This window comes from Notolepis coatsorum (assembly GCF_963971535.1).
Source record: "Notolepis coatsorum genome assembly, chromosome: 17".
Lineage (NCBI taxonomy): Eukaryota > Metazoa > Chordata > Actinopteri > Aulopiformes > Paralepididae > Notolepis > Notolepis coatsorum.
Window position 1 is genome coordinate 102,436,963 of NC_140181.1, and position 27,338 is coordinate 102,464,300.

The 27,338-nt window shown below is 49.2% G+C and overlaps 1 protein-coding gene across 1 annotated transcript in view; it reads left to right on the top strand.

Annotated features, from left to right (window-relative positions):
* Positions 1 to 11,754: 11,754 nt before the first annotated feature.
* LOC311244189 (calmodulin-binding transcription activator 1-like) overlaps positions 11,755 to 27,338 on the top strand; it is a gene marked incomplete at both ends in the record, with an annotated part of 18,600 nt that continues 3,016 nt past the window's right edge. The window contains 7 exons of the mRNA XM_084333596.1: positions 11,755 to 11,927; positions 14,158 to 14,410; positions 15,747 to 15,818; positions 16,799 to 16,819; positions 16,973 to 17,172; positions 25,047 to 25,121; positions 25,813 to 25,843. Of these exons, the coding sequence (XP_084189722.1) occupies positions 11,755 to 11,927; positions 14,158 to 14,410; positions 15,747 to 15,818; positions 16,799 to 16,819; positions 16,973 to 17,172; positions 25,047 to 25,121; positions 25,813 to 25,843 (825 nt within the window). The remainder of the gene's footprint in view (positions 11,928 to 14,157; positions 14,411 to 15,746; positions 15,819 to 16,798; positions 16,820 to 16,972; positions 17,173 to 25,046; positions 25,122 to 25,812; positions 25,844 to 27,338) is intronic.

Consider the following 27,338-nt stretch of genomic DNA (forward strand, 5'->3'; position numbering starts at 1 on the left):
ACTATGACAGTAACCATGGTGATCTTACTGGGATATGAGGACACTATGACAGTAACCATGGTGATTTTACTGTGATATGAGGACACTATGACAGTAACCATGGTGACTATACTGGGATATGAGGACACTGACAGTAACCATGGTGATTTTAGGATATGAGGACACTATGACAGTAACCATGGTGACTTTACTGGGATATGAGGACACCATGACAGTAACCATGGTGATTTTAGGATATGAGGACACTATGACAGTAACCATGGTGATTTTAGGATATGAGGACACTATGACAGTAACCATGGTGATTTTAGGATATGAGGATACTATGACAGTAACCATGGTGACTTTACTTGGATATGAGGACACCATGACAGTAACCATGGTGATTTTAGGATATGAGGATACTATGACAGTAACCATGGTGACTTTACTTGGATATGAGGACACTATGACAGTAACCATGGTGATTTTAGGATATGAGGACACCATGACAGTAACCATGGTGATTTTACTTGGATATGAGGACACTATGACAGTAACCATGGTGACTTTACTTGGATATGAGGACACTATGACAGTAACCATGGTGACTTTACTGGGATATGAGGACACTATGACAGCACCCATGGTGACGTTACTGGGATATGAGGACACTATGACAGCACCCATGGTGACTTTACTGGGATATGAGGACATTCTGAATATATACTATGAGTAAGTAAAGTAAACAGTATACACAGTTGCAGTATAACTAACCTAACTGGCACGATATACGTCATACGTTATACGTTGTAGTCTGTGCAGGTTAGGTGGTAAGAGTCAGACACACTCAGTGATCAGACATCTTAGTAGTTCTCTGGCTGCTGGCAGCGGTCCCTACCCACTGTTGTGGAGCCTGATGGCCGCTGGTACGAAGGACTGGCCGAGGCGTTTAGCGGTGTGCCGGGGGGGGGTATGAGTCTGGGTTAGGGTTTTTTTTTTTTGGACAATTAATCATTGTTACATGAAAATATGTTTCCACCAGATTTAGCAGAAGCTAATTTACATCTGTAGTCTATCCAGCTGCTAACTGTATTTGAGTGAGTTAAGTATTGGTGTTATGGTAGACTCAGACCTAAGCTTTAAATCACAATCAACAAGTTGACAAAAACATAATTCTTCCACCTTAGAAACATAGATAAAGTACGGCCATTTATAAATCAAAAGGATGCTGAAAACCAGATCCATGCCTTTATCTCAAGCCGACTCGACTACTGTAATGCACTCCTTACCGGCCTCCCGAAAAAATACGATGATAACTATTTCATTGCAATGCACTATTGCATTATTTTATTCTATTTTACTTTGTATCAGTGATAATCAAACCGTAAACAAAGATGCCTATTAACACTTTCAGCGCCAGATGGCGCTGTTTACTGTTACTGTTGAAAGGCCAGCGCCTTTTAACATGGGGATACGTGGCTGTGTTTGCAGGCCTAAAGCTATATTATATATTATAGATATGGATCTAATAATATAGTCGATTGTCATTGAGTTTCTTCCGGTCAAGATGCAAAAAACAGATAATTTTTCCATCCATACATTTCCGTTTTATACCGTTGTGAATATGAGTGTAGTTTCAGGGTGGTCTGGTGTCATTTCCAAAATGCTTCGTAATGGCCGGCAACGTGTATTCTAGTAAACGCGTTATCGTTTCTTCCCTGGACTAGCTACTGTTCTCAAATCAAATTTAGATTATCGGTATTATGTTTCATCATGGATGCATGAGGGGGGGGGGGGGGGGGGGGGACACACACGCCACACACACGCACACACAGGCCCCGATCAGCATGAAGGAATTTTTGGATCAATGCAATATTGATACCATATAGTCCTTACCTTGACCAGGATCTGTCCCGAAAAGAATATTCCAATTATCTGATCACCATTCCAAGTACCCGACCCTCGTCGATGCATGCGTTATAAGCGTTTGGCTTGACCGAGTAGTTAGACCCCGCCCGCAGGCCGCAGCTCGGCCCAGACACCAAGCCACATCGTTTCAAATGGAGTGCAATAGCGGCCGCAAGGCGTTAGGCGGCGGTATTGGACTTTTGAGATCTCAGACCCATCCCCAGTGATAACACAGGCTGCCGATATGAATGGAAATATCGAATAAAAGAAACAACAATGAAAACCCGACTATACTCTGGTTTTCGGGGGTCCTGGCGGCGTGAATATTAAAGGCAACCAACTTGCGTCTAGCCACGCCCCGCGGCGACCCTTTCACTACCACACTACCAAAGGGTTAACCCTTTCACAACCACACTAGAGAAGGTTAACCCTTTCACAACCACGCTACAGAAGGTTAACCCTTTCACGACCACACTACAGAAGGTTAACCCTTTCACTACCACACTACAGAAGGTTAACCCTTTCACTGCGACAATACAGAAGGTTAACCCTTTCACTGCCACACAACAAATGGTTAACCCTTTCACAACCACACTAGAGAAGGTTAACCCTTTCACAACCACGCTACAGAAGGTTAACCCTTTCACAACCACACTACAGAAGGTTAACCCTTTCACTACCACACTACAGAAGGTTAACCCTTTCACTACCACACTACAGAAGGTTAACCTTTCACTACCACACTACAGAAGATTTTAACCCTTTCACTACCACACTACAGAAGGTTAACCTTTCACTACCACACTATAGACGGTTAACCTTTCACTACCACACTACAGAAGGTTAACCTTTCACTACCACACTACAAAAGGTTAACCCTTTCACTACCACACTACAGAAGGTTAACGTTTCACTACCACACTACAGAAGGTTAACCTTTCACTACCACACTACAGACGGTTAACCTTTCACTACCACACTACAGAAGGTTAACCTTTCACTACCACACTACAGATGGTTAACCCTTTCACTACCACACTACAGAAGGTTCTATATCATACTAGCTTCTGCTCAGCGTCATCTGCACTAACCTCACTTTGTGCATATGCACTGAATAAAAATCCACGATGTACCTTTACATACCAACATTCGTCTGGCCACACCCCCATCCGCTACCTTCATAAGCAGGTGTGTGGCCACACACTCGCCTCCTTCTTCACTTTCACCACAAGGAAGTGCCTGTTATATACATCACTTGACGAGGTTGTTTTAAGCTGAAGAAAGTTGAGTTACGTGTTTACATTTTTTCTTGCTTTTTTCTTTCTCTCATAACTTTAAAAAGAAAAAAGCTAAGTCATAATGTTTACCTCGGAGGGTCGCGCTAGCAACGTTACCCTTCACCAGCGGTTCTCCATTGCCTCCTCTGTCGTGCGTCTTGGAGCGGGGTTGAGGCCACTTTCGTGGTCGGCAGCCGCGCCCGGTAGGCGTCCGATAGGTAGTTTGCCTCTCCAAGGAGCTGGTGCACCGGCGACGTCTCCTGTGCGATGGCCTGGTTCCGGCTCTGGTTCCTTTGCCACCGGAGAGTCGTCCGCTGTTGGGCGGCCGGCTCCTCTGGTGGCGGAGGATTTGAGACGCAAACTTTTTGCGTCGGCTCGCTCCCGTCGTAAGATGGTGGCTTGTAGACGCGAACGGCCTGGTTTTGGTGAGTTGCTGGAGCCGGATTAGGATGCGTCTGATTCTCCATGGTCAATGGAAACAGAGGACTACATGGTAGAAGCAGACGGGTTCTTATTTGACGCCCCGGTGGAGACATGTCCGCCGCCCGTCCAGGTAACACTGGAGGGGGGTGATAGGTCTCCTTGGGGTCCCTCGTACGCGGATGTTGGGTTAGAACCTCCGACTCGGCGGCGGGATGCCCTGCTATCAGCCACATCAGAATGTGGCTCTGTAACCAGTAGTCTGCTGCATGTGAGGGACGCGAGCTCGGTGGGGGAAAGTATGCAGGGGGAACTGCATGCTTTGTTCCCCGAGCTCATGGCGGCGGCGGCAGTCGCAAACGGCGTGCCGCTGCCGCAGCCACTGCCTGTTCCTGTTCCTGATGATCTCATAGGTCATCTATGGCAACGCCGTCCTGTGAGAGAGATGGGCGTTGTCTGTCCATTTTTCCCCTCGATGGAGGCCTACGTCCATCAGGGACAGGTGGTCTCCCACATCATGGGCCTCACCCCCGCCTACGTGCCAGTCACAAGGGTGGTGGGTTTGGTAGACGGTATGAAGGAGGGGGTGCCTCGGATTGATAGGCCGATGGCAGCTCTCCTTTGTCCTGAGGTGGTGTGGGAGCCGTTACGGAAGCCGGTTCCCCAAGGGAAATCGGCGAGGCGGTTGGCTTACTGGAGTGACCAGTCATTTATCTCCGCGACTCAATCTCTGGCTGCCACTTCTAACATCGCGCAGCTGGCGAGATTCATGTCCGGGATACTGACGGGCGGTACGGAGCTGACCGATTTGCAACATGATCAGCTCGCCCAGGCGGCAGGAGCCATCCTGCATCTGATCCAGCTGCAGGCCGTCGCCGCTGGGAAAGTATGCGCCCTGGCCACTCTAGCCCAGCGCCACCTTTGGCTGGAGCAGGCGCGTGTGCCGGAGAGGAAGAGGACTCCACTTCTGACGGCACCCCACTCCGATGCGGGGCTCTTCGGGTCGGCGTTGCAGATGATGACCTCTACCTGCAGGGAGATGCAGGAGGAGCGTTCCGTGCTCCAGCCTCATTTCCCCCCGCCCGATGTCGCCGGTGGAGTCAGACGGAAGGCTCGTCGTCGGGGTTCCGCCGCCGTAGCCGCCGCTGCTACCACCGCCACTGCTGGACCTTCGGCAAAGAAGGCCAGGAGGAAAGAGGGCGCCTCCGCCACTGCAGCCGGCCCATCTACGCTCGGAGGTGACGGTAGGGATCGTCGTGACCAGCCTCCTATCCTTTACCATCCCTCCGGGGCTCCCCGGGGTGGCAAGTCCTGAGCCGCTCGTGGCAGGCGTTGCTAAAAGTGACATTTTTCCCTCTGTGGTCCCCCCTGTTCCCTTCCCGGCCCAACATATGATTTTGTTAAAGAAATAAAAGGTCCCTCCTGGGAGGGACTATTTTTTGTTACAAACTGTGTGTTTATTCACTACATATGATGGGGATACGATGTGTGAACCTTTCGCTAGTGTGGGTTTGATAGAAGGGCTAGACTTTTAAGTCTTGTTGGTCGCTACATTTCATGTTAGAGCTTAAGCAAGGCCTGCACCTTACACTCGATTGGAAAAGGTTTTTTCTGCCTCGACCTGAAGGTTAGGTCTTCACATAAAGGTAGAGGTTAGTTGTGTGCTCTGTTGCTTAAACAGTGATATTGAGCCGCAACACTGTTGTGTTGGTCTGCAGTAATGCTCGTGTGTGTAAAGGTACCACGGTTCAGGCCGCTCTCTCTCTCTATCAGATTTTCTGTGTCTTGCAACATAAACACGGGTGTCGGGTTCACACATATATAACTTTGGCCTTGTTATAAACCCTGTTCACAGACTTGTCTGTGGCTAGCGCGCATTGAATTAGCTTTGCGCTGTTCATTAGTATACTGGCTACTTAAGGTATCATATGGCTATTGTTGTTGTCGTATTCAAGGGTTGGGCTTGCGAGGGGGTACCGGATAAACCCCTCCTTCCCTCTTCTGATTGGTTGGGTTTTTTTTTTACTCTCTTTTCATTCGGTCCTATTGGACGACGGCTTCCGTGAGTTTTTTCAGACCCGTATGTAGGGTCTGTCATTGTCAAGTTGTCGGGGCAGAGCGTAGGAACTTAGTGTTTTGCTACGCTCAATATATGTGTAACTTGAGTCTGTTGGTCACATGGCTCAATGTTACCGTGACTTTTCAATTCATGGCTCACGTGGGAAGTCTCTCTGAGGATTCCCGTCTCCTCTCTGTGGTGATGGTGGCGGGATGTAAGAATGAAAAAAAAAATTACCCTCAGCCGCGTCACGTGGGATTCATGTCAGTCGGTGTTTCTTTCTTTTTAATAAAAAGAGGAAAGAATATGAAGCACGACAACTCCTTGTCGTTCTCCCAGGCGACTTGAAGGACCAATGTCTGGTGTCTGGTTAGACTATCCATTGATGTGTTTGGGTCTCGACGCGTACATAGTGCTGGCCCGTAGTGTTTCTGATAAGAATCACGCATGAGGCTGGTACGCCTTGGTTGCTCATTATTAAAACTGCGTTTTTATAGGGCAACTGGGATGGAGGTTTTCTCTTCCGAGCGCCTGTTACTAGGTCTCGACGAATTCTCGTTCATGTCTGGGGGATGTTAACGGAATGGATCAAAACATAGGTAGAGGGGTCTCACGCCCTTGGGGTGGGCCACTGAGCGCGGTACGAATGGGACCGTCTGGGTGGCGCCCTCTTTTCATGTTTTAGATCGACACGCGTACCTACCCCCTCTCTTGGAGTGGGGATGTCGGCGTGATTAGGGCACGGGACTGGTTCTGGTCACGCTGGTCCAGGTCAGTTAACCCGTTGTCCGCCGGGGACGCAGATCTGCTGTTCTGGTACCCTGAGGGACTTGTGCTTTTTTCAGGGGAAAAAATGCCGGGTCGGCCCGGGTGTCACAGGGTTGGGCGTTATGAAGACCCTTTGTGGGGTACAGGTTGTACCCTGCGTTATCATAAAGGGGCTGGTTTTCCATTCTTTTCACTCCTCTCTTACGCATGGCGAAGAGGGGGCTGTTGGGGTGGTCTTATGGACCTCCTCTGGCATCCCTGTGTGCTTCCCGAGCCACCGGGCCCGGTCCGAAGTTGTGTTTCGTCGACCCGTAGGCCTGGAATAACCCCTTTTGGAAAACTGGAACACTTGTACTGCGGTATAGCCAGTGTATACCCGCAGGTGTGTTTTGGAGTTTTTTCTTGAGGGGTTATAGGAACAACCACCGCATGTGGTACCAAGAGGGTGGTTGATTCCCTGGTGTGTTGGAGCAGAGTCAACTCCCGGGTTACCCGGTTGAGTGTGCCCCTGCACGTTCATGACGTCTGCCAATCGTGTCAGCCTTCTCTGCCTTGGCCCCTCTGGGTCGGGTTTTTTTGGTGGAGGCTTTGTCATGGTGCGCAACAATGCCAGCCTACGCCCCTTCCGCCGGGGTGCTGTTTTCAGTTGACCCCTTTGGCGCCTGTCTCGTCCGCAGTGCTCCAGGCTCGGGTCAAACGCCTGCTGCCTGGTTTGAGGGTTCGACCCCCTCTGGGGTCGTCTCCCCGGTGCGCTGCCTGCTTCCGCTGTAGTGTAGCTTCGAGTTACGGCCATGCTGACTGCCTGAGTTTGCCAGGGTCAGTGTGCCAGGCGGCGTACTAGTGGGGGGAAGGGCCCGCTCTTGGAGGGGCCCTGTCCGAATACGCTGGCGATGTGGGGGGCGGTGTCACTAAGTGACCGCCTGGTGAGGTCTTGATGCTGTGGCGTCATTGACCTCTCCGGGCCCCCTTTTTCCGGGGGATCCAGTCCCTTCAGTGGGTCTGGGTCTTCCTTCGCGCTCCGCTGCTACGGCCTTGCCACGGGGTTGAGTTTGCTCTCGACCACATGTTTTTGGGGGCGGTAACGAGGTTTGTTCCTTCCGTTCGTTCCCTGGTGGCATGCGGGTTGTGCGTGTGGGTAGTCGTGAGGTCAAGCCACGGTCTGCTCACCCTGTGCGTTGAGTTGCTCGAGTTTCTCTTCTCACGGTCGGATCCGTCTCCCTCCCGTCCTCCAATAGGGGGGGTATCCTCCATTAAGGAGGGTCAGGGGGGCTCGGTCCTCCCCGGTTCTGATGGTTGTGGGGGGCCTCAGTGGGGTACATTTGTCGAGCTTCAAGCTCCCGCTCAGCTCCCGTAGTACAGATGACGCTGAGCGGAAGCTAGTATGATATAGAACGTAAGGTTATGAATATAACCAAGTTCTATGAATACTAGTGACGCTCAGCGTCTGGACGCCACTGCAGCCTTTGATCTCGCCTTGTGGTGAAAGATTGGGAAGGAGGCGAGTGTGTGGCCACACACCTGCTTATGAAGGTAGCGGATGGGGGTGTGGCCAGACGAATGTTGGTATGTAAAGGTACATTGTGGATTTTTATTCAGTGCATATGCACAAAGTGAGGTTAGTGCAGATGACGCTGAGTGTCACTAGTATTCATAGAACTTCCACACTACAGAAGGTTAACCTTTCACTGCCACACTACAGACGGTTAACCTTTCACTACCACACTACAGATGGTTAACCTTTCATTACCACACTACAGACGGTTAACCCTTTCACTACCACACTACAGACGGATAACCGTAGTGAAAGGGTTAAGAGAATGTTGTCGCACGAGGCCCAATGACTTATACTTATGGAATAGTACAATGACTGTAGGCTCTGTTTTTAGGGTGGATTTTCTCTTTAAAAACGGCACCACTTGTAGAAGTTGCATTGTGTGTATTGATCTCCAGATTGTCACCAGTGAAGCAAACATTGGTATATGAGATTCAGATTGGAATTGATCACTGGCAGCGCCACAGTGTCATGCCACTGGGTTTCTGATGTATGTCATCAGCATAGAGGAGGACACACACACACACACACGCGCGCGCATGCACGCATGCACGCACGCACACACACACACACACACACACACACACACATACACACGTACGCACACACGCGCGCGCGCGCACACACACACACACACACACACACACACACACACACACACACACACACATACACACACACATACCAGGGCCTACCTGGCACTCTTGTCGACCTCCATCAGTACATAATAAACTCTGTCCATTGATCCAGTCTGGTGGCCAAAGGATTGGACCGTCCATCCATCTCAGTCTCTCCACCGAGGAGTGAAGTGGTGGATTAGAACGCTATATCCCACAACAAACACCTTGGCTATCACCTTCATTATTCTCTTCTTCAGTATGATTCAAGAGAGGCTTAGACATTTCTTTTTTATATATATATATATATATCTGTTTATTGAGTTTTTTCAGTGTAACCAACATTTACAAATGATATGTGCTTGAGAGTTTTCCATTAGAAACACAAAACAGGAATACAAAGGACAACAGACATAAAACAAAGTGACAGGCAGACAAACAAACAAACAAACAAACAGTTTCAGAAAGAGATTATAATAATGGTAATAATAAAAAAAATTATAGAAAAAATAAAAATAATAACAAGACAAAAAAAATAATAATAAAAAAGTGTGTACAGTAATTCATTCGGCAATTGATTTGAGTTGTCGTGCTGATAGGTGCATCAGGGGAGAACGTTTGAAGGGGAGGGAGGAGTGAATAGTGGTAGCGCACTGATATTGTGTGGGTAAATATCAGTCTGGGTCCGGGACTACGGGGAGGTGACTTTGCCGTTTCTAAAGAGATTAGTTACATCTCTCACTTATATTATTGGGCCAAACGTCGAAAAGAATAAAATAAGCAATTGTACCGATTCATCCTTCATCAGACCACTATGCTTACAATCCACCGAGAAGCAGGGGTGTAAAGTACTTGGATAATTGTAGGCTACTTCGTTACAATACTTAATTAAGTACTGTTTTGGGGGATTTGTACTTTATTCGAGTATTATTAGGTTTGTATACTTGTACTTTTACTCCATTACATTTCAGAGAAAAAAATACATACTGTTTACTCCTTACATTTAAAATGCAGACGTACAAAGTACAAATCTCGCAGGTCCAACAATTGTAATGAGTACATTTGTTTCTCTGGCCGAACTAACGTTAACGTTATTAATCCTGCGGCCGCGCTTTATTTAAAAACAGCCAATCAAATCCCCATCAATGGGAAATGAACCCGCCCATACCCATGCTGATTGGTCCTTGTGCAAGACTAGAAAGCGGGGATCTTTAATTAAACACCTGCTATCAGAAGAATAGACGGTCAGAAAAAAAGTTTTTACTTTTACTTTTTAGTATTTAAGTACATTTAAAAGTGGAAACTTTTTTACTTTTACTCAAGTGTGTTTTTAGCCAGATACTCTGACTTTTTTACTTGAGCACGATTTTGAGACGGTACCCATACTTTCACTTGAGTATAATTTCTGGGTACTTTTTACACCCCTGCCGAGAAGCCAGTCACTAAACCACGCAGATGTGTAAATAATATGCTTGGTGATTGTGATTGAGCCGGGAAACATTGATACAACAGCCTGCTCAGCTCCTGAATAGATCTCTGAGTTGCTTCTACACCATGAACCCTCTAGAGTCCTTAGGGACTGGTCTGCTAACTGTTCATAGGACCAGAACATGCTGCTACTATGCCTCACACAGCTGGGATAAACTGATCTGCCCCAACTCTGCCTGTTTTTAAGAATAGGCTAAAAAAAAACATATGTTTGTTTCTGTTTTTAAAACTGCTGCTGCTAAACCACTGCACTCTTTTTTTGCACTTTACTGTACTTTTTTTCTTTTCTTTTGTTGGTTTTATGTAATGCACTGAAAGTCTATTTGTGAGAATGTACCGCTTTTATACTGTACCCTGCTTCTGTGTTCCTTTTATGTATGTTCTTTTTATTCCATTGAATCATTATTTTTTATACTGTGCCTTTTTGTATAGTTCTTTGTATACAGCACTTTGGATTGCCTCTGTGTATGAAACATGCTTTATAAATACATTTGACTTGACTTGACTCCTGTCTCTCTCTCCTGTCTCTCTCTCCTCCTGTCTGTCTCCTCCTGTCTCTCTCTCCTGTCTCTCTCTCCTCCTGTCTCTCTATCCTGTCTCTCTCTCCTCCTGTCTCTCTCCTCCTGTCTCTCTCTCTCTCCTCCCATCTCTCTCTCCTGTCTCTCTCTCCTCCTGTCTCTCTCTCCTGTCTCTCTCTCCTCCTGTCTCTCTCCTCCTGTCTCTCTCTCTCTCTCCTCCCATCTCTCTCCTCCTGTCTCTCCTCCTGTCTCTCTCTCTCCTCCCATCTCTCTCCTCCTGTCTCTCTCTCTCCTGTCTCTCTCTCTCCTCCTGTCTCTCTCCTGTCTCTCTCTCTCCTCCTGTCTCTCTCTCTCCTCCTGTCTCTCTCTCCTCCTGTCTGTCTCTCTCCTCTTGTCTCTCTCCTCCTGTCTCTCTCTCTCCTTCTGTCTCTCTCCTCCTCTCTCTCTCTCCTCCTGTCTCTCTCTCCTGTCTGTCTCCCTCCTCCTGTCTCTCTCTCTCTCCTCCTGTCTGTCTCTCTCCTCCTGTCTGTCTCCCCCTGTCTCTCTCTCTCCTCCTGTCTCTATATCCTCCTGTCTCTCTCCTTCTGTCTCTCGCCTCCTCTCTCTCCTCCTGTCTCTCTCTCCTCCTGTCTCTCTCTCCTCCTGTCTCTCTCTCCTTCTGTCTCTCGCCTCCTCTCCTCCTGTCTCTCTCTCCTCCTGTCTCTCTCTCCTTCTGTCTCTCGCCTCCTTTCTCTCCTCCTGTCTCTCTCTCCTCCTGTCTCTCTCTCCTCCTGTCTCTCTCTCCTTCTGTCTCTCTCCTCCTCTCCTCCCGTCTCTCTCTCCTCCTCCCGTCTCTCTCTCTCTCCTCCTCCTCCTCCTGTCTCTCTCTCCTCCTCCTCCTCCTCCCGTCTCTCTCCTCCTCCTGTCTCTCTCTCTCCCCCTCCTCCTGTCTCTCTCTCTCTCCTCCTCCCGTCTCTCTCTCCTCCTCCTCCCGTCTCTCTCTCCTCCTGTCTCTCTCTCTCCTCCTCCTCCTCCTGTCCCCCCCCCCCTCTTCCTCCTCCTGTCTCTCTCTCTCCTCCTCCTCCTCCTCCTGTCTCTCTCTCTCTCTCTCCTCCTCTCTCTCTCCTCCTCCTCCTCCTGTCTCCCCCCCCCCCTCCTCCTCCTGGCCCCCCCCACGCAGGCCAACATGATGACCCTGGCGGAGCACATCATCGAGGCCACGCCGGAGAGGATCAAGAGGGAGAACTTCGCGGCCGCGGACGCACTACCCCTGGACACCACCGGGGTCAGCAGCACCATGAGCTGGCTGGCCAACTACCTGGGAGACGTGGAGCAGCTGCCCAGCATCATACACCTGAGGTGAGGGGCGTCTGCCCAACACAACACTGTTACTGCCCAGCATCATACACCTGAGGTGAGGGGCGCCCCCCCAACACAACACTGTTACTGAGCATCATACACCTGAGGTGAGGGGCGTCTGCCCAACACAACACTGTTACTGCCCAGCATCATACACCTGAGGTGAGGGGCGCCCCCCCAACACAACACTGTTACTGAGCATCATACACCTGAGGTGAGGGGCGTCTGCCCAACACAACACTGTTACTGCCCAGCATCATACACCTGAGGTGAGGGGCGCCCCCCCAACACAACACTGTTACTGAGCATCATACACCTGAGGTGAGGGGCGTCTGCCCAGCATCATACACCTGAGGTGAGGGGCGTCTGCCCAGCATCATACACCTGAGGTGAGGGGCGTCTGCCCAGCATCATACACCTGAGGTGAGGGGCGTCTGCCCAGCATCATACACCTGATGTGAGGGGCGCCCCCCCAACACGACACTGTTACTGAGCATCATACACCTGAGGTGAGGGGCGCCCCCCCAACACAACACTGTTACTGAGCCATGTCATGTGTTGATTGAAGAAGTAAGTAAGTAAGTAAGTAAGTAATGTTTATTTATATAGCACCTTTCACAGACCAGGGTCACAAAGTGCTTCACATAATAAAATCATCAGTGAAGTGCAAAGATAGCAGCATGATAAAAGAAAAGTAATTAAAAACGTGAAAGGACAGGAAAAACAAAACCGATAAAAAGACATAAAAGATTTACACAGTCAGAGTCAGAGTCAGAGATTGTATTTGCCATGTCTGGACGAATCCACATTGGAATAAGGGTACAGAGCAAACACTGTGGTGCTAATTGCACCCTTACTTACAATTCATTATGAATTGAAAATGGGGGACCCTGATGTAAACAAGACGAACGTCTTTCTCTGGTCTGCATCCCCTTAACAATTGTGTGTATTGAGCCGTACTGTATTGTACCCATTCTGCAATCTGTTAATACAATGTTCAATCAATCAATCAATCACCGCGCAAAAAAGTAGTACTGATTTATATGTTATACCCAGTTTAACCACCTGTACATTGTATATTACTATTGCACTTTACTGTTACATTTGCACTCTGGTTGGATGCCAAACTTCTTTTTCATTGTACTAGTACTTGTGCTGTATGATGACAATACATTCTAATCTAATCTAATCTAAATTGGGGAGATGGGAGAAGAAATAGAAACAGAAGACTATTCGGACACTTCTCAGTCTGAGTGCACCAGTCAGTGGCAGTAACGAGACATAACTTCACGTCCACAAATGCCCCCAATTATTATATTGCAGTTTTTCGGCTGCTGGCTAAAGTGATCTCACTCAATACTGGACCCATTCCAAAAGATGTGTCCCTATTTGTCAATTTAGACCCCAAAACGAGGGAAATATAGGGTCCAGTTTTAAAAAATACCAGAATTACCCTCTAAATGTGGTCTAAAGGGGAATGGCGTCCATTTTAAGAACTCTTCATCCTGTGCCCCAGGACAGTATCTGTAAACATGCACCACTCCCTCCTAAAGCTAGAAACCTACCCTCCCAACTGGGATGTCAAATCCGCTCCATAGACAATAGACTTTATGAGGCTATGACATTTTTGTGTGAGGTAGCTATTATGTATTATATTATAGCTATTTATAGAATATAGAATATGTAAACCATAGTATAGCTATATAGTAACTTACAGTATTATTATACTGTGGATCTCTCCAGAGCTCTGGCTGAGGTGTGGCCAGCAATAGCAAACCCCTCCCCATTCAACTCCAACCAGATCAAAGCAGAAAATGTAATCAAAGTGCAATACCAAGCAGGGCTCTTTTGCCTAGAGGTCACTGTTTCATGTCATTACAGATTTTACTTCAGTCTCTTAATTGCCATGTTATTTAAACCCTTTCACAACCACACTACAGAAGGTTAGCCGTTCACTACCACACTACAGAAGGTTAGCCGTTCACTACCACACTACAGACGGTTAACCGTCTGTAGTGTGGTAGTGAAAGGGTTAACCTTCTGTAGTGTGGTTGTGAAAGGGTTAACCCTTTGTCGTGTGGCAGTGAAAGGGTTATCATTCTGTAGTGTCGCAGTGAAAGGGTTAACCCTTTGGTAGAGTGGTAGTGAACAGGGTTATTTAAAAACAAAACAAAAAAAACAGCAGCAAGTAACAAGTGATTCCTCTCCCCGTCCCCCTCCCCTCCCTCAGATCCTTGTACAGCGAGCCCCTGGCCCCGTCCTCCAACCACCCCGGCCTCAGTCCCGGGGGGTCCCCGCTGAGGGAGGGGGGGCCCGTGGAGACCAGGCCCACCCTGCCCTCGCCCGCCGACTGGAGCGAGTTCATCAACGCCTCCAACAGCAAGGTGGAGCGGGACCTGGCCCAGCTGACCCTGTCCGACCCCGAGCAGAGGGAGCTCTACGAGGCCGCCCGCCTGGTCCAGACCGCCTTCCGCAAGTACAAGGTACAGGACCCAGGGGCTCAGGTATACCACACGCTGCCCCACGACGGGCTGCCCCATGACGGGCTGCCCCATGACGGGCTGCCCCATGACGGGCTGCCCCATGACGGGCTGCCCCATGACAGGCTGCCCCATGACGGGCTGCCCCATGACAGGCTGCCCCATGACAGGCTGCCCCATGACAGGCTGCCCCATGACGGGCTGCCCCATGACGGGCTGCCCCATGACAGGCTGCCCCATGACAGGCTGCCCCATGACGGGCTGCCCCATGACGGGCTGCCCCATGACGGGTTGCCCCATGACGGGCTGCCCCATGACAGGCTGCCCCATGACGGGCTGCCCCATGACCGGGCTGCCCCAAGCCAAGAGGATTGCAAACTATTAGATAAGCTAGATGTACTGGTATCTGTTTGTCTTTATGATTGTTGTAACGTGGTTGTGGTGAAAATGTTTTTTTTTTCTTTTGGTCGTATAAAGCGTCGGTTGTTTTGTAATTTAAGTGATAATCAGGGTTTTGCCGCAATTACACAACATTTTTTTATGTTCATGGTTCATATTATTTCCCCATCTCTACATCTGTTTCTCTCTTCACATTCACGCATCCCAAAACAAAACAATATCAAAACAATATCTCGGACCCCCTGTGGTTTCAGCATGAGGAGAGGTGGCTTGAGCAAAGCATGGCCTTGCTTTGAGGAACGACTGCACTGCCCCACTGTATACCCCGCTCTGATAAAAACCCGATTAAGTACATCCTCTCTTTCTCCTGCCTCTCTCTCTCTCTCTCTCTCTCCTTCTCTCTCTCTCTTCCTCTCAGTAAGTAAAGTGTCTGGATCACGCTGCTGCCTGTCCTAAACTAGCTCTACACACGCAGCCCCTCACGGCCGCTACGCCACCTCACCTTGCCCCCCCCCCCCCCCTGTGGCTCGCTTTAATGACTTTACCAACATCTCTCAAACTGTTCGCTGCCGTTCACAGTCACATCTGTGGGGTGCCGGGCTGAGGCAGACCACTCTCCCTGCCTCTCTCTCTCTCTCTCTCTCTCTCTCTCTGCCCCCCCCCCCCCCCCCCGGCAACAGAATCTCTCAGCAGCAGTCCACCTCCTCGTGCCCCGGTCCCCCCCCTCCCCCCTCCCCCTCCCCCAACCCGGTTGACGGGAGTGTGAACCGTCATCACGGGGCCAGCGGGGTGGAGGCCTCGTTCTCCAGGGCCGGTGCAATCAGGGCCCCAGATTGACACCTGATAGAGCCCCACGCTGCTGGTGCCCCTTGTGTGGCCGTACAGGGCAGCCCCTCTTACGGTGACCTCTGACCTCTACCCGCTCTACTTTCCTCCACAGGGGCGCCCGCTCAGAGAGCAACAGGAAGTAGCCGCCGCTGTCATTCAACGTTGTTACAAGAAGTATAAACAGGTACGAGACCAGAGAGACACCATTACTGATACTGCCGCCGCGGATAGAGGCTAACGGTCAAACGCTCGGTTCTTCTGTTAATCTACAGTGGATCACGAGCTTATATGAAACAGATGATGTTTAGACGTGGTAAATATCAGGGGTGTAAAAAAGTACCCAGAAATTATACTTAAGTGAAAGTATGGGTACCGTCTCAAAATTGTACTCAAGTAAAAGTCAGAGTATCTGTCTAAAAACACAGTTGAGTAAAAGTAAAAAAAAAAAGTGTCTACTGTTAAATGTACTTAAGTACTAAAAAGTAAAAGTACAAACACATTTTTATTCCGGGGCAATGAAATGTTCCGTTTCGTCCTCTTCATCACTCGTACTATCGTTTGTGGCCGTCTCCTGTAGCTTGTCACTCTGACTGTCTATTCTTCTGATAGCAGGTGTTTAATCAAAGATCCCCGCTTTCTAGTCTTGCACAAGGACCAATCAGCATGGGTATGGGCGGGTTCATTTTCCATTGATGGGGATTTGATTGGCTGTTTTTAAATAAAGAGTGGCCGCAGGATTAATAACGTTAACATTAGTTCGGCCAGAGAAACAAATATACTAATTAAAATTGTTGGACCTGCGAGATTTGTACTTTGTACTTTGTAGGTCTGCATTTTAAATGTAAGAAGTAAAAAGTATGTATTTTTTCTCTGAAATGTAATTGAGTACAATTATTTTCTTTTGTATTCAAGTGTATTTCATGACTGTTGGGAACTAGGCTACACTGGCACACCTACTTCCAGTGAATGATGCTAAGCTAGGCTAACGGTGCGGCTGTTCCCTAAGCCTAATGCATGCACAGAGAAGAAAAGGTTGTGTATCTGCTCGTCTAACTCCAGGGTAGATGGCAAATAAGCTAATTTCCCAAAAAGTTGGCGTGTTCCTTTAAGCCTGATCCTTTATCAGCTCATGATTCACAATCCCTCACTTTTTCTTTCTACAAGCTAACATGGATAGCCTTGAAGGTAACACCTTTTCACTGTCTTAGATACACAACTCAACACAGGTTACATGACTTTGTATTTTATAGATGATCCTACCACTGTGTGTGTGTGTGTTGGTATTGGTGTCACGTGACCTTGATAACACTGTGATATACCACTCTCCTCTCTTGTCAGTATGCACTTTATAAGAAGATGACGCAGGCCGCCATCCTTATCCAGAGTAAGTTCCGCAGCTACCACGAGCAGAAGAAGTTCCAGCAGAGCCGGCGGGCGGCCGTGCTGATCCAGCAATACTACCGCAGCTACAAGCAGTTCGGCAGGCAGCGGCCCCAGCGGCGCAGCGAGAGAGCCCTGGTGGTGCAACACAAACTGAGGTAGTCACACATCCTACACACCCCCCTCTGCCCTGGTGCAACACAAACTGAGGTAGTCACACATCCTACACACCCCCCTCCCCTCTGCCCTGGTGGTGCAACACAAACTGAGGTAGTTACACATCCTACACACCCCCCTCTGCCCTGGTGCAACACAAACTGAGGTAGTCACACATCCTACACACCCCCCTCCCCTCTGCCCTGGTGCAACACAAACTGAGGTAGTCACACATCCTACACACCCCCCCTCTGCCCTGGTGGTGCAACACAAACTGAGGTAGTCACACATCCTACACACCCCCCCCTGCCCTGGTGCAACACAAACTGAGGTAGTCACACATCCTACACACCCCCCCTCTGCCCTGGTGCAACACAAACTGAGGTAGTCACACATCCTACACACCCCCCTCTGCCCTCATGGTGCAACACAAACTGAGGTTAGTCACACATCCTACACACCCCCCTCTGCCCTGGTGCAACACAAACTGAGGTAGTCACACATCCTACACACCCCCCTCTGCCCTGGTGCAACACAAACTGAGGTAGTCACACATCCTACACCCCCCCTCTGCCCTCATGGTGCAACACAAACTGAGGTAGTCACACATCCTACACACCCCCCTCTGCCCTCATGGTGCAACACAAACTGAGGTTAGTCACACATCCTACACACCCCCCTCTGCCCTGGTGCAACACAAACTGAGGTAGTCACACATCCTACACACCCCCCTCTGCCCTGGTGCAACACAAACTGAGGTAGTCACACATCCTACACACCCCCCTCACCCCGATGGGTACCGGTACTTTTAAGGGTATCGACAGAATCGCGTCGGTACTACCGAGTACCGATTCACGTGAGATCCACCGGTGCCACATTTCGGTACTGTAAAAAAAAAATATATATATATATATATATATTGTTTTAAAGTTCGATGACATCAACGTTTCGTTTACCGCAAAACTAAACCTATGAAGTGTGCCGCATGCTCACGTCAACGTTCACGCACACAATACACACTTACCTAGGATTTGACTTGATTCAACAACAAAGCAGTCGGGGGGAAATGACAAGCCGAAAACGGTTGCAAGTGTGGTTACACTTTACAAAGCTAGATGCAGACAACGCTCGCTGCAATATTATATATATATATTAACAAATTGTTCTAAATAAATAATAATGATAATAAATAATTAGAAGTTTGGAATAATTTTTTTTTACAACTAAGGTAGGTAGATTCAATTTTTTTAGACTAAAGTACCGGGGAAAAAAGGTACCGTTCGGTACCAGTATCGGTTCAAATGTGAACGGTACCCAACCCTACTCACCCCCCTCTTATCTGCCTTGGCGCAACTGAGGTAGTCACACATCCTACACCCCCCTCACCCCGCCTGAAGGCCCACAGAGGAAATACACTTTCCAGATTCACTGTGTTATCGTCCTTGATCATCTCTTTGTAGAACTGAACACGAGGATGCAACTCTTAACTGGAGCATCCTCTTGGTGGTGGCGGAGAGGAGGAGCCTTGCTAAGGTCCATGCCATCAGGGAAAACCCCTCCCACCCACTATACACAGACTTGGCTGACAGGAGGAGCATGTTCAGTGCTAGGCTCACACTCCCAAAATGTAGCACTGAACGGCGCAGGAAGTCCTTCATTCCGACAGCCATCAGACTTTACAATGCATCACTGTGCCTCACTGCATCACTGCGCACAGGGTGACAGTTACCATCTTCCTGGACTTTTACTTTTAAAACAACACTGTTCAATATTACACTTACTGTAATACTTTCTGTATTTTTTACTGTATGTTTTATATTAGAATGTACATAAATAACATAGGAAATGTGAATCCCGGACAGTATTTTACTATTATTATTTTATTCTTAGGCTTATTTTATTCTTTATTCTTAGGCCATTTTTATTCGTGACTTTGTTTTGTCTACCTAAATGTTTACTGTGAGCGATTTGTAGTGCCAAATTTCCTTCGGGATGATTAAAATATTTCTATTCTATTCTATTCTATTACTCCAAATGATATTACTTCTCTATTGGACTGGACCACTGGGCCATGTCGTACACAATCCAGTGATTGGCTTACACTAGAGTTTGTACTGAACTTGGTACATCTGATTTTGGCTTCTCTGCCCCTACATCATCCCTGCAGGAAACTCTCTGGTGTCTATGGGTCGGTTTAGAACCTTGATGATCAATCAGGTCACCACAATATGTAATTGTTTTTCAATTATTACCTATGTTTCTTTTATTATTTTAATATTCTTTTACATTTCATGTGCTCTTTATTGTTCTGATTGTCAGATGTTTTTTTTATTAACACACTGTGACACTTGTGAATGTAACATCTCAACGACACTGTGAATTAGTTTAACTACTCAGTGTATTTATCGAGTATGAATAAAGATCGAATGAATGAATATTGTATTTAATAGTGTTTATCAAATAAACTCAATCAATCAATCAATCAATGCAATAAAAATTGCATTGATTGAAGATAAAGGATAAGGAAAAATTTTGATCAGGTCTAATCCACAGTCCCACGCCCCATGACTGTGACTTCTACAGCTACACATGCTTAATGACGTCATCGCCAGGTGTGCCGTTAATGTGTTTAACCCACTGCCACACTACCAAAGTGTTAACCCTTTCACTGCGAAAATACAGAAGGTTATATATCGTACTTGCATCGCGTCCCGCTCTTAAGCCATACCGAGATATACCTCATCTCATGTACCTAGTGTACTCCATCAACGAATAAAAAACCAAATACACCCACCACCTGCCAGGCCCCGCCCCTTTAGTGGCGTACTATAAAGTACTAGGCGTGGTCACCACTCACTCTTCCTCTATTTTCGTTTCCATCATAGCGGATGCAAGATGCCCTATGCAACTAGTGATATGAAAAGATTAGAGAAATTGTGTAATATTGAATGCTTACCGGAGGTTTGCTTACCCCTGGAATCTTCACCAGGCGGGGTATCACGCTGATGCCTCCCACTCCCGTGAGAGCGGCAGTGGTCTGCAAAGAAGAGGCGAGCGTGATTTGGGTGATAGCAATATCACTGCAGGGCTACGGCGTGTAGGAGCCCATGGGGTCCTCACGCCTTGCATGTCTAGCTGTAGAACAACTCCTTAGCATGCGCTAGAGGGGTGTTCAGGGGGGGAGTGTGTGTCAACCAGTTTGATGGCAGCTTCTCCCATATCAAACCGGCCCTTTCTGTCGGGGTCCCCCCTTGGGTGCGTCGCACAGCGGGAGGGACCGGGCCACCTATCTACTGTTCCTTGCGGCCCAGCGTCAGTTGACGGCGGGTGCGCTGTGGGATTATTATCACATATGGCAACAAGAATGCCGTTTGGAGGGGTGGATAGAGAGAACGTTGAGGGAGGGGCTTGTTTTGCAGTTTGCACGACCCCACCCTCCGTTTTCAGGTTTGGTGCAGACCCTATTGTCAGGGTCAGAAGCAGTGACAGCCCTGGCCGACAAGATTCAATCTCTGTTGGCGAAGCAGGCTATAGTCGTGGTCCCGAGAGAAGACGCGATGTCAGGCGTCTACTCCCGTTATTTTCTGGTGCCCAAAAAAACGGGAGGGGTCAGACCTATACTGGATCTGTCCGCGTTCAATCGTCTGATTGTGGCGAGACCATTCAGAATGTTGACCGTCAAACTCCTGCTGCTTGCTGTCAGAAGGGGAGACTGGTTCACCTCCATAGACCTGAAGGATGCGTATTTTCACATCCCGATTTTCCCTCCTCACAGGAAGTTCCTACGGTTCCTGTTTCAGGGCATAGCATACGAGTACCAGAGGTTGCTGTTCGGCTATTCTCTGGCTCCCCGCACATTCACCAGGTGCGTCGCGACTGCGCTGGAGCCTCTACATCGTCGGGGAATACGGGTTCTATTCTATCTCGACGACATTCTACTCCTCAGCCGGTCGGAGGAGGTTGCCAGGTCTCATACCAGGCTGGTGGTGGAATTCCTCACCAGGCTGGGTTTTGCTGTGAACTGGAAGAAGAGTACGCCTCTTCCCAGTCAACAGGTGGAGTACTTGGGCTTGACGTTGAGGTCGAGGCCCATGATTGTAACCCTCTCGGAGCAACGGAGGGTGTCTATCCTACACGCTCTCTGGGGTTTCCGTCTGGGAGGGACGGTCACGGCACTGCAAGTGATGCGCCTGCTCGGTATGATGGCATCTGCTCACACAGTGGTTCCTCTTGGCCTCCTCTTCATGAGGAGGATACAGAGGTGGTTCTTCAGTATGGGAATAGACTCGGTGAGGGACAAATGGAAACGGTTGACGGTTCCTTTGTCGATATGGGGAGATCTCGCCCATTGGAGGAGGCCTGGTATCCTCACCATTGGGGTCCCCATGGGCAGCAGGCGCTCACACGTCACGGTCTTCACCGACGCTTCTCTCACGGGTTGGGGAGGGACGTGTCAGACCAACGCAGTGGGGGGCAGCTGGACGAGAGTCCATGCTGCCCCGTCTACCCTGCACATCAATGTGTTGGAATTGAGGGCGGTCCTCCTGGTCCTCAAACGGTTCGTCCACCTGGTGGTAGGCGAGCACGTTCTGGTCAGAACGGACAGTATGACAGCAGCGGCGTATATCAACAGGCAGGGTGGGACTCGGTCCATCCGCCTGCACCGGGCCGCGGTCAAACTCGCAGGCTGCGCAGTCTGAGGGCGCTCCACATCCCTGGTGTGGAGAATGTGGGCGCGGATATGATGTCTCGGGGCGGTCCTCGTTGCGACGAGTGGGAACTGCGCCACGATATAGTCAGACAGATCTGGGATCGCTTCGGGGAGGCCTCAGTGGATCTGTTTGCGAGCCGACGCTCTCACAAGGCCCCGTGTGGTTCTCGGTCAGTCAGGCAGATCATCCCCCCTTGGGGGTGGATGCCTTCTCGATGTTTCCATGGCCGCCCGGCCTTCTGTACGCCTTTCCTCCTCTACAGCTGTTGAGTCAGCTGTTGGAGCGGATACGGAGGGAGCGCAGGACGGTGATCCTGGTCGCGCCGGACCGGGGCACGGCAGTGTGGTTCCCGGTCCTGATCCAGCTACTGGTAGCTCCGCCATGGCTTATTCCTTGGTCGGCGATGGCCCTCTCTCAAGCACACGGTCGCTGTTTCAGTACCCGGTGTTTGGCCAACGTCTGATGGTGTGGCTGGTGAGAGGGTAAATCTGGAGCGGATGGACCCTTCTGTGGTTGATACCATCTGGAATGCGCATGCTCCCTCCACTGTTGCGCTTTACGCGGGCAGATGGCGTATGTTCCAAGAGTGGTGTAGGGCGGGGGGCAGGGACCTGGTGTCCTGCCCCCTGGATGCTGTCCTTGTCTACCTCCAGTCTCTCCTTGATAGACTGTCGGCTTCGACGGTGAAGGTATATGCAGCAGCTATATCCTCTTATCATGAGGGATTTGAGGGTGATGTTTTGTTAAGCCACCCTCTTGTGAAGCGTTTCCTGCTTGGCGCTCGACGCGTTAAGCCGGTAAAACGCTCTTTGGCTCCGAGTTGGGATCTTCAATTGGTCCTCGGTCGGTTGTCCTTGGCCACGTTTGAGCCTCTTGAGCAAGCGCCGTTGGGACAGCTGTCGTTCAAGACCCCGTTCTTGCTGGCCGTCACCTCCGCTAAACGCGTGGGTGAGCTTTGTGCTCTCTCGGTACGACCAGAGTGCCTGTCTTTTCGTTCCGATTGCGGTGCCACTCTGCGGCCTAATCCTGCCTTCGTGCCTAAAAATATCCGGAGTTCCTTCCGCTCCAGGGATATTGTGGTTCAGGCGTTTCATCCGCCTCCCCACGCTAGTGAGTTGGAGGCAGGCATTCACCTGTCATGTCCGGTCCGTGCTTTGGGGATTTACCTCAGCCGTACTCAGGGCCTCAGGGCTACCGATCAGCTTTTTGTCTGTTACGGTGGTTCTCGTGCCGGTAAGGCACTATCGAAACAGCGCCTGTCCCATTGGTTGTGCGAGGGCATTGCCCTCTGCTACACGTTGGCCGGGCTGGCTCCCCCTGGGGGCGTCAGGGCGCACTCCACTCGTGGGGTGGCGGCCTCTGCCGCTCTGCTGGGTGGGGCCTCGGTGGAGGACATCTGTGCTGCAGCTTCATGGTCCTCCCCGGGTCCCGGGTTTTACCTCATGGACATGACCGGGGGTTCTGTCTCCCAGGCGGTTCTGAGGTCTGTGGCCTCTTCTGCTTCCCGTCCTTTGGTGGGGTAGCAGGGGTGTGTGGGTATGGGCCACAGTGTGTTGTGTCACACGTGGTACCGCCTGTGCTGTGTGTTCAAGGGGTTCTAGTTCCCTCTTGTTCGCACTCGGTGGAGTTGACTGCTCCCCCTCTTCATTAGGAAGGATGGGGTGACGGGACTCCCCTTCCCCCTTGATGTGGGCTTACGGGTCCTCAGGGGGTGCATCTGTCGGGCCTCGCGTCCGCTCTACCCCATATCTCGGTATGGCTTAAGAGCGGGACGCGATGCAAGTACGATATATAACGACAGGTTATGTATATAACCTAGTTATATGAGTACTGGCTAAGCGTCCCGCTCTTAGCGTGCCCTGAGTTCCCTTGGGGAATCTTTTCCTGGAAACGATTTTTTCTGAGGAAGAGTGAGTGGTGACCACGCCTAGTACTTTATAGTACGCCACTAAAGGGGCGGGCCTGGCAGGTGGTGGGTGTATTTGGTTTTTTATTCGTTGATGGAGTACAATAGGTACATGAGATGAGGTATATCTCGGTATGGCTTAAGAGCCGGACGCTTAGCCAGTACTCATATAACTCGTTAACCCTTTCACTGCCACACTAACAAAGTGTTATCCCTTTCACTACCACACTACAGAAGGTTAACCCTTTCACTACCACACTACAGACTGTTAACCATCTGTAGTGTGGTAGTGAAGGGGTTAACCTTCTGTAGTGTGGTAGTGAAGGGGTTAACCTTCTGTAGTGTGGTTGTGAAATGGATAAATATGTCCTCCAGTGATGTCATCAGAAGACACTGAATCTGTGTTGTGTTAATTGCAACTCAATGAAAGGATGGAGATGAATACATACCGATCCCTATTTCAATCCCCACTGCTATTTCTCCATAGTATCCGTACCGTTTCACCAAACTGTAACTAACACATCACAAGGATCCATTGTCATCACATGACGTCACTCAAGGACACATTATTCAAACTCCCAATAACTCAATTAACGTGTGAGATTATGTACATAATGTCATTATCGGTGAAGTGTCCATTTGACAAACCGGCACTTAGGGTGCGACAGCATTAACCCTTTCACTACCACACTACCAAGGGGTTAACCCTTTCACTGCGACAATACAGAAGGTTAACCCTTTCTCTGCAACACACGACAAAGGGTTAACCCTTTCACAACCACACTACAGACGGTTAACCCTTTCACTACCACACTACAGACGGTTAACCCTCTCACTGCCACACTACAGAAGGTTAACCCTTTCACTACCACACTACAGAAGGTTAACCCTTTCACTACCACACTACAGACGGTTAAACCTTTCACTGCCACACTACAGAAGGTTAACCCTTTCACTGCCAACTACAGAAGGTTAACCCTTTCACTGCCACACTACAGAAGGTTAACCCTTTCACTGCCACACTACAGAAGGTTAACCCTTTCACTATCACACTACAGACGGTTAACCCTTAATGTTAATGTAAAAGCATGTAATAAGATAAGATCATGTTCCTTTATTGATCCCCTTGGGGAGATGCAGGCATCATAGCAGCAGCATGGGGGGGGGGGGGGAGGAGGGGAGGTACAAGTAAATAGCACATCCACGTGTATCGGAGTGTAACACAGTGTTGTTGTCTGTATTGTTCTCTCTGCTGCAGGAGTAGTCTGCTCACCAAGAGGCAGGACCAGGCGGCCAGGAAGATCATGAGGTTCCTGCGTCGCTGTCGTCACAGGTAGGCCTCATCGGTAGGACACACAATATGGACGCATTGTGTTAGATTCACACACACAGTATGTATTGTACACAGTAGGCATACACACGCGTAAAAACACACACAAGTTAGCATGGGTATGTTCATACTATAGTGTTTAGCGTTTAGACTGTCATTGCCATGGTGTGTAGAAGGTCTGGGAAAGCCATTGCCTTTGTACAGCTGACCACTGACGTCTTAACCTTAACCCATTCACTGCCACACGGCAAAGGGTTATAACCCTTTCACTACCACACTACAGAAGGTTAACCCTTTCACTACCACACTACAGAAGGTTAACCCTTTCACTACCACACTACAGAAGGTTAACCCTTTCACTGCCACGCGACAAAGGGTTAACCCTTTCACAACCACACTATACAGAAGGTTAACCTTTCATCACCACACTACAGACGGTTAACCTTCTGTAGTGCGGTAGTGAAAGGGTTAAAACGTAAAGAGGGTCAGTCTGAACATTTCCCCCGTTGTGTGTTATTTTATTTTGTGGGGAAGAAATGGGTTGGGTTACACATGTGTCCCGACACCTCCGCCCCCCCCTTCCCCTTCCCCCTCACTGTGTTTGCCCCCCCCCCCTCCCCTCCCCTCCCCTCCCTCACAGTATACCTACTGTGTGCTAATAGCTGTCTGGTGTTGTTTTGCTGTTTACGTCAAGCCCCTTGATGGACCATAGACTGTTCAAGCGGGTGAGTGTGGCAGCCTCAGCAACTCAGACCGTGCTTCTCTCTCCCCCCTCTCTCTTTCTCTCCCCCCCCCCCTCTCTCTCTCTCCCCCTGTTCTCTCCATCACTGTTGCTTGATGCCTGCTTGCATGACGGCTGTCGACCGGAGCCACAGGTGGACTCTGAGAAAGCTCAGATCTAGAGCGGAACTGACCTTTAAAAAAAAAAAAACTAACCACTGCTTATGAATGACAACATCACTGCTGCAACACTTATGTAACAGGCGTCTCTCTCTCTCTCTCTCTCTCTCTCTCTCTCTCTCTCTCTCTCTCTCTCTCTCTCTCTCTCTCTCTCTCTCTCTCTCTCTCTCTCTCTGGAAATTATTTTTAGTTGTTTTGTTTGTTTTGTTTTTTGTTTTCTGTGGTTTTATGAAGATAGTTTTAAGAGAACAGAAAGGTTTTTTTCTATATCATGTTCTTTTATTCTGTTGCATGTCGGTCGAGTGGTGACAACATTTTGGGCCGTGCACTTTAACCTTTAGGCATGCTATGGGCCGGCTACTCTCTTCTCCTCCAGCAGCTGTGTGTCTGTCTGACTGGCTGTGTGTCCTGCCACTCGACAGAGCGAGGGGGGGCGGGGCTTGGCCCTCTTTGATTCCTCTGCTCTCTAACTGTCAGTGCTGGTCGATGGTCCACTGGGCATCGCTGGGATTTGCACCAGCGACTCAGCAGGACGTGATGCACTCACTGGTTCAATGACTTGTCATCATCGCCCCCCGAATATATTCATGATTCATGAAAGTCCATGAAAGTCCAACGGAGAATCCAGAACGGCACAGAATCCAGCTGCTTCCTGTCATACTGTCATTTTGAATATGTTCACACAGATCTTTAACCCTTTCACCACCCACCACACTACCAAAGGGTTAACCCCTTTCACTGCGACAATACAGAGAAGGTTGACCCTTTCACTGCCCACACGAGTAACCGTCTGTAGTGTGTGGCAGTGAAAGGGTTAAGTTGAGTCTCTAATGTACCCTGCTGTTAATAATATTATTCATATTACCTGCTGTCCTCCATGTTATCTGTCAGCGGGGGGGGGGTACTGTAGTCATACTGTAACATAATAATAATATAGGTTACTGTGCTTTCAGGGCAGCTGAGGTATAGTAGTTATGATATAGCATGTGGGTCACCACCACTTGAATGCAAATAATATAGGCTCCCGCGTCCACTGGGAATACAGTATACAGTGCCGTAATGGAGTCACACCTCCAGGGAGCTCAGGATGCAAGGAAATAGTACAGTGACACACACACACGCGCGCGCACACGCACACGCATGTACATGTACATAGACAGACACACACGCACCCCGTGCATTTTGCCCAGACTGCAAACATTGGGTTTTGCACTCTGTCTCTCTCTTGCATTCACAAACATAGATATACACACAAACAAACAAACTCACACGTCTGTGGCCACTGCAGACTGTGTTTCTCTCTCTCTCTCTCTCTCTCTC